Below are 10,145 nucleotides of genomic sequence, written 5' to 3'. Positions count from 1 at the left end.
TGAGCTAAAAGTTAATGTTCTTAAAGTGTTGAGCTTCTCTTTTTTAATTTATTGAATATCGTTTAGGACAAGGGGTAACTCATTCCCATTTTTTCTGACATAGGTTTCTGGTTTCTCGGGTTTCGCGATGCAGAAATTGGGTTTCTCGGGTTTTGCGATGCAGACACTGGGTTTCTCGGGTCTCGCGATACAAAAAGTGGGTTTCTCGGGTTTCGCGAAACGTTTCTCGGACAATTGACGAGGGTTTTTCAATATGAGTTACCCCTTGGTTTAGGAGCACAGTGTGGTGATGGCATTGCTACCCGTTCCTGGCTGCGTTCTTGGTTTTGCTAAGAGCATATTTTGACGCCTTTTCACAAGAAAGATCAAGACTAAATGGTAAGTATTTTAATGAAAATTTGCAAAACAAAAAAATGCTATGGGATCCTTCTTTAAACTTCATTCCGCACCCCTGTGCCGCTGTGCCATTACGTTAGTTTGAAATCAATCATTTTGTAAAAATAATATTGTATGTAATATGTAGCCAATGCTTATACAGCCAGTGAAGAAGCATTTCCGATGTTTGGCTTCGGAGGTTGGTCACCAAAGCTGAGACGGCAGTGGAAGCATTGTACGGGGGGTTATGCGAAGTTTAATTTAAAGCGACCTGGGGCAAAATGTGACAAGTCGAAAATTTCAAAATTCGTTGTTTTTAGCTAACAGAGACTAATGTCCTAGGGCTTAGACACACGACTTAAGCAGAGAGACGGCTTAACGTAATAATAATCAAAATAATGATTAGACTATATTTCCATTAGTTTCGCACTAACTAAGCTGTTTCTTGGCTTAAGCCAAGAGACGAATTAGTCAGAAACTTAAGGCGTCTCTCGGCTTAAATCGTAAGTGTGCCTAGGGCCTAAAGACCCAAATAGACTCAGACTCATCCTCGATAATATTTGAAGCGCAATTTGGCAATAAATAAGTAAAGTAAATTAATGTAAATAACCTCTAATCGATGATTCAATCTGTGTGTGACAGTTTAGAAATAAATTTAACCTATAAAATTTTAAAGGCTAAATTGAAGATTAGCTGGAGTCTATTTGGGCCTTACAGCTTAATTTTTCTTTACATAGTCTTTATAAACATCGGCAATCTTTCACAAAAGAGGACTTTGCAAGGAAAAATTTTGTAAAATTATTTGAAAAGCACATTTTTCATGATTTATTGAATGTAGGTACAGTAGACTCTCGCTCAATCGGCTCTTTTCAATCGGGCGAAAAATTTTGTTGACAATTTTCACATTTAATTATGAAACTGATTTGCTCAAATTCACTGTAGTTCTTCCTATTTTATCGTGATTCTTTATAATTGAGCGCTTTTTGCAGAATTTACAAAGGCTTTGACGCCCAAATCTATCGATAAACCGGATGACATTTCGCCCCAAATGCCCATTTGTGAGAGAGTCTACTGTATTAGAAACTGGTGTAGTAGTATACATGGGGTATTTTTAAACAACGCAATTTTTGTAATTTAGATATTAGACTTCAAAGACCGGGGCCAATATAAATTCACAGAAAGCATAGGGATCCTTATTCACTGAAGAAATGATCGCTAAGACTCTGAATAATAGACACATAAAAATCAGTGTTTACAACTACCCCATGTGTGCTACTGCCGTATTTTTCCCTACTGATTAGAAATCTCTCAGGTTTCCTTGGGTTAATGTGAAAAAATATCTGTTTTATCACATCTGACCCATCATTAAATTTGATAATTAGGTAAGATTATCAAATTTAATTATTTTATAATCACCCGTCACTTTATCTAATTGGTCAGAACTTGAGGCATTCAATATTTTATAAGTGTTATAGTAATTATTATGCGATGATTTAAATAACGAATAAACGATTTGAACACAAAAATGTTATGTTGTTTCTCATTTTTAGACGTTAGGATTCACAAAACTGAATTAACAACAATATAGAAAATATTACCGGTTGGATCAAATTCGAAATAGTTTTTTCATAGTGGAATAAATAAAAGTATAATGGTTCCATATTTTCCTGAATATGAGGAGCTGAGAGCAAAAAATCGCTATTTTAATAGGGAAATGCATATATACGACTTAGAGTTTTTTGCTCTGAACGCCTCATATATTCCAAAAATTTAAAATTATCAATAAGCGCATAAAACTGAAATGGGAAGAAAACTACGTATCCGTGTTACAGGAATTCTTGGATGTATTTCCGTCGTTTTAGAAGCGTTTACGGGCCAGATGTGTTGTGTATTGTATTTCTATTAATATTCTCAGTTTATTTTGTCATTTTATTTAGTATTATTATTATTAATCGTATCGAGATATATATTACAAGGTAATCATTTTTTTTTTTTACAATGCGTTATATCCCGTGTTGGAAGAATCTGCGAAGTCCATTGTAGACCGCCCAGGAGCGCCTTCCCGTAGTATGGTGAATGCTTCTTCCATGCTCCCGGAGTTGTTGGGCGAGGCGGTGCATTTTTATTACGTTATATCACAGTGAAAATGTCTTTTTCTAAACATTCAGATCTTTGCACCGGGCGGGACTCGAACTCACAACAGTGAATCGAGCCAGGGAATCGATCCGCCCAAGAGTCAACGGTCTTGCCTATTGCGCCACTGATTCCCCCATTTTATTTAGTATATTAACGTAAAAAACCTATTCCGTAAGATCCTAAATATCTGATTTATATAAAATGTTATTTTAGAATTTTGGAAAATCAATTTGTTTTTCCCCTAGAAAGCATATAAATGGTACTAGTATGTTCTATAAAAAAAGCACTTAAGATTAAAAAAAATCAAATTTTACAATAAAATTCATTTTATGTAAAAGTATTTTTAGAAGTAGGGTAAAATAATTACTTTAAAAGACTTTTACTACCTTGAAAATAGAGAATCGGTAAAGCATCGGTATAATTTTTTAAAGTTAATTTAAATGTTAATGATTTATAAAAAATACTCTGTTTTTGATCAATTTTCAAGTTTAAGATGGTTTTATTATGATTTTTAGACAAATTGAAATAGTCATTAATTTTATATTCACAAAAAAAAAATTGCGAAAAAGGATATATCTAATTTATAGGCAGAGCTTCGTCATGGGAGTTCGAGTAGCTCACAAAGTCTCGGACGCTTGGCAACCCCTTTAATTTTAAATTATTATAATAATTGTAATAATTATTTTTCAAGGTCAAAATTTTAAAAGGCTCTAGAGAGCGCATTTCTCAATCGAATGTTATCATATTTGGGCTTGTTGGAAAGGCCTTGGAATTTCTGACAAGACTGAACTGGTTCCAATCGGGTTTGAACTGGTACCTAATTTAAATCCTAAAATAAATTTTAATACTCTGAAATGTATTTTGTGAGATCTTTTCAGTGATTTATGAATCCGTTCAAATTCAAATCGATTGAGAACCAGTAAATGATAAATGATGCGCGAAAGAACTTTTGGGGTATAGACATCTAAGTCATAAGTCCGAGCACTTCGCGAAGCCTGCGTTGCTTTGGCACCCCTTTTACAGCTCATAAATTTTTTGACCATATTTTCTGCATAAGAATATCGTATAAATATTGAAAATATTTAATTATTACGGTAATTTCATGATCACTTACAAAATTGTAAATCTTTTATTAATGAAAAGTGATTTTGGTGAGTTGTCTGCCCCTTTGTAAATAAAATTTCTTTTTTAAAGGGATCTTCATGATTTTGTGGTAAACTCAACGGTATAATAAAGTAAAAAATCTTACTGCAATTTTTTATTATTATTTATTCAAACCAGTTAAACTAATAAAAACCATTAAAATGCTTTATTTCAGCATTTTAAATATCAATAAAAAACACAACTCTAAATTATTTCTTAATTACAGTTACTAGGAAACGTCTTGAGTGAATGTTGGTCCCACTAGAAAGAATAAAAGATAGGAAACGATTTACCTTTAGATGGATTTAATTACGGGTTTGCTGTGCGGAATCGTTGTTTGTCCCTCGAGAGTCTTTCGTTGTAAATTCTGAAAGTAATATGCTTTCAATTGCCCATTAAAAAAAAGATTTTCAATGCCTTTTGCGCACCTTATTGAACATCATCTGGATCATTTTGATATTTTCCTTATACGTTTTGGTCTTCTGAAGTTCCCTCTTTTTCACCTGCTCAGCCAGATTGTTATACTTTCGCCTGGTTCTCTGTTTGTACACAACAGATGAATTGCTTTTTGGGGAATGCCGCTGAGGTTCTACGGGGGCGATAAAGGAAGAAAGAAAAGAAAAAAAGAAAACGAAAGTTGAGTGGGCACGTCAGATGACACAAGAAGAGCGTCTGTGATTTACTTAATAGCGAATGTAATTTGTGCATAGGAAGAGTTTTGGCTTTCAGCAACTTTTCCCTCTCATCATTTTTCCTCTGTCGCTCCTGCCTCTGTAATTCAATTTGATTTTTCCTTTCATTGGCACTCCACACAAACTCCGGTCGATTCTCCTCCAAGTACTCTTGTACATGCTTCACCCTGTCATGCCCTTTGTCCAGGGTTATTATGTAGGCGATTGATTCGAGCTTCGTCTGCTGCTGCTTATTCATTACTGCATTATTGATACTGCCAATTGAATCATATGTCTGGGTTTGGGCACTCTTTAGAGTGCTCCTGGTGGGTCTGCTGCGGACAACTGGAGAGCCAGAGAGGAGGCTGGAGAAGGTGCTTGAAGTATTTTTGGAGTTTGACGCTACTTTTCCCTGATAATTCAATTCAACTGGTTCTGAATAGTATTTTCCGCTCGAAGTACTAGACAAATTATTGCTGACCGGAATGTTTCCTTGGCCTTCTGTGGAGCGGTCAGATGGGGTCTTGAGTTTGGAACGATTCTTCACAAATTGCTTCATATTGCAGTGAGAGTTCCAGGAAGAAGTTCCAGCAATGGAAATTTGAGAAATTTCATCAATTGGAGACTCCTTAGGAGTTTCTTCAGCAACAGGTTTCTTCGAGCGTTCCTCCACAATCATCCTTTTAATCTCCTTGAGATGCTTAATCTCCTGGTCTATCCTCAATAGCTGCAACTCTTTAGCCAAACTCTCCTTCGATACTCCTTCATCAGCTGCATTTCCACTGAATTTCGCTGAAGATTTCCGGGAGATTCTACTTTCATGAGATACCCCAGATGTCTCAGATACTGGCCTGGAGTGCTCCTGACTCTGGACAATTGAAGCATTTTCCGGAGCCTTGTACTCTCCACTGGAATGAGTCAGAGGTTTTAGCCACTCTTTCAGGAATTCCGACTTCTGAAACTCATCCACGTAGAATCTCCGGGAGTGTTCGGAATTAGACTTAGTTTGCCCAGAACTCGTTGAGATCTCACTCCTGGAATTTGAGCGACTTTTCTTGTAACTCTTTTCCAATTTGTCAAAAATCTTCTTCACCAGGTCCTTCTTCGTTCCCGCCGAAATTGACTTGGAGTCCATCAGTAGAGTAATTAAAGAAGTTGCCCGATGGAGGCTCCTCTGGAAGTCATCTCCGTCAGATCTCAGAGAATCATCCAAGTAGTTGGAAATGTGAGCTCTCAATTCCTCTCCAGTACTATTCTTACTTGCTGAGCTCTTGACAGTGGACGATGGGGAAATATTTTCCTTGTTTCTCTGGATTTGAGGTGGAGCAAAAAACTCAAAACTTCCTCGAGTTTCCTGCAATCCCGTACGCTGCTGGGCTGTCTTCTCTTGCTTCTCAGACAATTCTTCTGAGTTTTGCTCATGCAGGGCAGATTTTTCAGCCTGAATGGATTTGCTAATGCACTCCTTTCCAGTTGTCTGAGACGATTTTTCCAGTAGAGTTGTTGGCTTCCGGAGGGGAGTACTCTGAACAAAATCCCCTTCAGTGAAATTAATTCTCGAAACAGCTTTCTGTGGCTTCTCCTTCTGCTCTTGCTCATTGTCATCCTTTTTCTTGGATGCCCCAATATTTGGAGAAAGCAGTATCAGAGGATGATTGAGCTGCAAGCCCCTCTCAGTGAAGAATTTCCTAAGTACTGCCTTCTCTTGTGCACTCATTTGTGCCTCTGTCAGATTGCAGAACTCATACCCCACATCCGCCAGGGAATCCCACTCCAGGCGCTGTTTATTGGAAATAACACTACTCGTGGGTGACGTGGAAACGGCCTGTTTTCTCTCCAATGGCATCTCCTGCATAGGAACACTCACAATTGGTTGGCGACTCGTACTCGGCAGAGGTTCTGGCTGTTCTTTGGATTCCACAGTGGCAGGGGGATTGAAAGGAATTGTGATATTCACATTGGAATCAATGACAAATTGATATTTTCCTTTCTTGCGTCCCGATTCATCTCCCTTGTCTTTGGGCTTCTCCTCTGCCTCTGGGACTTTTTCCTCTTCACCCTCACTTCCAGACTTACCCTCCTTATCCTCCTTATCACTCGAATTGTGCAGCACATTGAGATTCTCCAGAGATTTAGTCAACTGGCTAATGTATTTGTTTGTAGCAACGGAAAGGCTTCCTTCGCTTGAAGATTTTGAACGGGCTGGTTTGAGATACTTCTCTAAATTCCTATTCTGACCATATTTGAAGTAATAATTGAGAATCTGGGTGCTCAGTGGGTACTTCTCTTTATCAATAGGACAATGGTGGCTCATATTTCACGGAAGAATTGGATTTCAAGGCACTTTTTTTTTTTGGAAAAAAATTTTTTACTCCGTTTACTCCCACTGTGACATTTAAACTTTTGTTTACAGCGGCTGGATGGGCGTTTTTTCATTTTTCTAGCAGTTTTAAATTAACGGATTTTGTAAAATTTTGAAAGTTGAAATATCATTTTTCTTTTTTATTTAAGAAAAAAAAGAAAAAAAAAATAAGGATTTGTAGTGTGTATCTGAATATTGAACTTAGAACATCATTCAATATATTTAAATGAATAAAATTTAACTATTTTATTTTACTACTTTCTCAAAAATCTCAAAAAGAACTATACTATACCCAAGAAGCAAAGAAACAAAGAAATGTTAGTCATTTGACGATGCAATCGATGCTATATTTTTTTAAAATGATTTTAATGTTATTTTATGAAGGATTATTACGAGGACATATGACCATGTTTCCCAAGAATTATTATGTCATATTATTATATTATGCTTTAACTTAACTCTTTCGCGTCATTAGGGTCATATATGACCCGGGGAAAAAACAAATTTTTTGACTATTTACATTAATTGAAATCTATCGGTTTGTGCACGACATCATAATAGAAGTATGTAAGATTCTTGGCTAATTTTCTCAAGACTCCAGATATTCAGGAAAAGAAAATATTTGAGAGCAAAAATCACGAATTTCGAACTTTGTGAAATGACTTTTCTTTTTCAAAATTTTTTATATTAATTTATTTTTTTCAGCAAAAAGTTCTCTAGAAATAAAATATGCAATATACAATCTTTGGATATTCTATTTTGTGATATAATAAACTATTCTTAATTTTCCAGAAAAGCATGTAGAATTTTCCGGGTATGACCCTATTGTCGGCAAGGGTAACAGTGTTTTCGTCCCAAACCTATAGCGAAATGTAGTTAGGACATTGTTTTTCTTTGTAAAATGCAGGTGGAACATCTTGCTCCTGGACATTTCATCTTATATCTGATGAATTATAACATATTTTGCAATAATTTAGAGTATTCTGCAAGCGTCTCATATTGTGTAATTGTATTGGGTGTGAATAAATATGTGGATAAGTTTTTTTTGCCAAATACCACTCAAAATATTGTGACAGTGACAGTTCAAGGGATTACCAGGAAGATTCCTTGAACACCAGGAGTACAGTGTTCATCAAGACAATCCAGTTTTCCATGGTTTTGGCCAAATTAATAACTTCAAGCAAAAAAAAACTCTTAAAAAGCCCGTAATATAGATTTTAAAAATGGTATGTACACTTCCCTTGAGGACAATAGGGTCATATATGACCCGGGGGTGTTCCGAGTTTTCACGCAATGGAATTTTTTTTTTCCTCTCTGAACTATTATATTTGATCATAAAGCATTAGGAAAAACTACATTTTGCATGAATTCATCTGCTGAATAAAAGTGTGACGCGAAAGAGTTAAAGCTCTAAAGTATTCAGTTCAGTTGTAAGGTTTACAATAAAAGACCTTGCGGTAATGTCTTAATTCAAAACCATTTCTAGACACTTTAACTTTGACAGAAGATTCAACACAAAAGTTCAATTTTTTCTGAGGAAAATTACATAAATTTGCTCCTTCGCTCTTCTAGAATGCTACTGTTTAGTGAAAATTATTTAAATATAATTTGAAAACTTCCTAAATACAAGACAAATACACATGTGCAAAATGCTTCTATTGGAAACAAATTAATCCAAATGGAGGCAAGGGAAATTTTCTAATTGAAGACAAACAGTGTAAGTGGAACCACGACGAAAGGTTTCCAAAATATTGTTGAGTTGCTCTTGAGTGTAGGATTTGTTCTTACTCCTGGTCTTTCCTCCTTTCCTATCTGAGATAATAAGAAAACCTCTAAAAAAAATTGTATTTCCAGTGTTTCTTATTGAAGCATTTGGAGACACTTCAGAAAAACCCTTTTTGTTCACGAAATAGGTGATTATTTCATTTGAAAACTTCACGTACTGTTGCCAAAAAAATTGACACTTAATTTAACTAAAATTATTCAGAAATAATATTACATAAATGTAAGAAAAAAACGAATAAACAACAGTCATACTTTATTGTGTTTTTCATAGAAAAACATGGTCGATCGATGAAAAATTGGATGATGAAAAGGTACACTTTTAATTTTTTTTAAAGAAATTAACAAATTAAAATTTATGAATATGAATGGATTTCTGCTTTATTTGGAGCAAAATTAACTAAATCGACGGCTCCAAAAAAAAAAAAAACGACTGTCGGGAGAAAAACGAGTACAAAATAAAATTTTAATACTGTATTTGTCATGGAAAAAATGATGTTTCCATTTGGAGTAGCGAAAAATTTCCATTTGAAACAGGTTTTGAATTAGCTTAATTTACCCTAATAAATTATTCTTAAAGAAGAAAATTGTAATGGATAGTGGGCAGTATTTTCCGTGTTCTACAGTAGTAGATTATCAGCGAATAAAAGTGTACCCAGGAATAATGCGACTTGATGCTCAAAAATTAAATGCAGTATCTGGAAGGCTTTCTTAGTCAAAAATATTTAGAAGGAGAATGAGGAGTCTTTGGGATGTATAGGACAATAATTATTGTCCGCTTAGATCGCTATGATAGTAAAAGACAGTAAAAAAATTCAAATTTTTTGAGAATGAGGTTTTTCTGAAAAATTATCGAAAAATTAATTTCCAAAATCGAATATATCGTTTCAAAGAAAATAAAATCTCCTTTCAAATAAAAGAGAAATAAAAAAATCTCAATCCACTTTTGAGATACAACAATTTTAAAATTTTCGTCAAAAATCGAAAGTGAGAAATGAAGCATGAGACGCCATCTTTGATACCTTGTATCTGGAGTCAGGAATCTTTTTTTTGGCAAAAAAGAAAATTCGTGTATACTATTTTTGTGTGTGTTTTATCATTATGTAAAATTCAAAAACATGTAAAATCATGAACACAAAATAATAAATATATAGTTACCTCTTACCGTGTCTAGTTTGTTAGTAAATTAGACACGTTAAAAAAATTGAGAAAATCGACATAATATAAATCCGTATCTCAAAGATTCTACGACAATGGTCAGAAATTCAATTCTGAAGCTATATTCTAGTCACAAATAGTAGGGGAAAGCGCGCTACCTTCGGACGATTTGTGCTTCGCACAAATCATTTTTTTCATTGTGTTATAAATGAATTTGCCCCATTATAATATTATATTTCAATAGCTAATTCAATGCCTCATATTTTCAGAAAAGAGCTATGAGTGAAATCCATAAGGAACATAGAGAAAAAATTGAATTGTCCGAAGCTTGAGTCGTCCGAAGGTAGCGCGCTTTCCCCTAATTCTAGTTTCACTACTAGAGGAAGGCTTTCAGGATTTGCATATACTCTGGCTTCAAACACTAATTTACTATTTTTCCCGTTTTGTTTTAATGATTCTGACTTAATTTTTTTCAGGAAATTTGTGATCCTAGTAGATTAGTTACAGTAGACTTTCTC

The 10,145-nt window shown here is 34.9% G+C and overlaps 1 protein-coding gene across 1 annotated transcript; it reads right to left on the bottom strand.

Annotated features, from left to right (window-relative positions):
* Positions 1-3,760: 3,760 nt before the first annotated feature.
* On the bottom strand, positions 3,761-6,739 carry LOC129807531 (uncharacterized). The gene is made up of 3 exons (XM_055856871.1): positions 4,338-6,739; positions 4,083-4,243; positions 3,761-4,021 (listed from the first exon to the last, which is right to left on the bottom strand). The coding sequence occupies exons 1-3, from the start codon at positions 6,637-6,639 to the stop codon at positions 3,950-3,952; spliced, it is 2,535 nt and encodes an 844-aa protein (XP_055712846.1). The 5' UTR covers positions 6,640-6,739; the 3' UTR covers positions 3,761-3,949.
* Between the last annotated feature and the right edge of the window lie 3,406 nt (positions 6,740-10,145).

The sequence above is a fragment of the Phlebotomus papatasi genome, chromosome 1, assembly GCF_024763615.1.
Source record: "Phlebotomus papatasi isolate M1 chromosome 1, Ppap_2.1, whole genome shotgun sequence".
NCBI classification, from domain to species: domain Eukaryota; kingdom Metazoa; phylum Arthropoda; class Insecta; order Diptera; family Psychodidae; genus Phlebotomus; species Phlebotomus papatasi.
This window is presented reverse-complemented; position numbering and strand designations above follow the sequence as displayed.

What these genes read in the sequence shown, in the direction of transcription:
- LOC129807531 (XM_055856871.1), bottom strand. Translation starts at nt 6,639, where the DNA reads ATGAGCCACCATTGTCCTATTGATAAAGAGAAGTACCCACTGAGCACC. An exon ending in CAAATTACATTCGCTATTAA is followed by an intron (nt 4,244 to 4,337) that starts GTAAATCACAGA and finishes TCGCCCCCGTAG; the next exon opens with AACCTCAGCGGCATTCCCCA. An exon ending in TCCAGATGATGTTCAATAAG is followed by an intron (nt 4,022 to 4,082) that starts GTGCGCAAAAGG and finishes TATTACTTTCAG; the next exon opens with AATTTACAACGAAAGACTCT.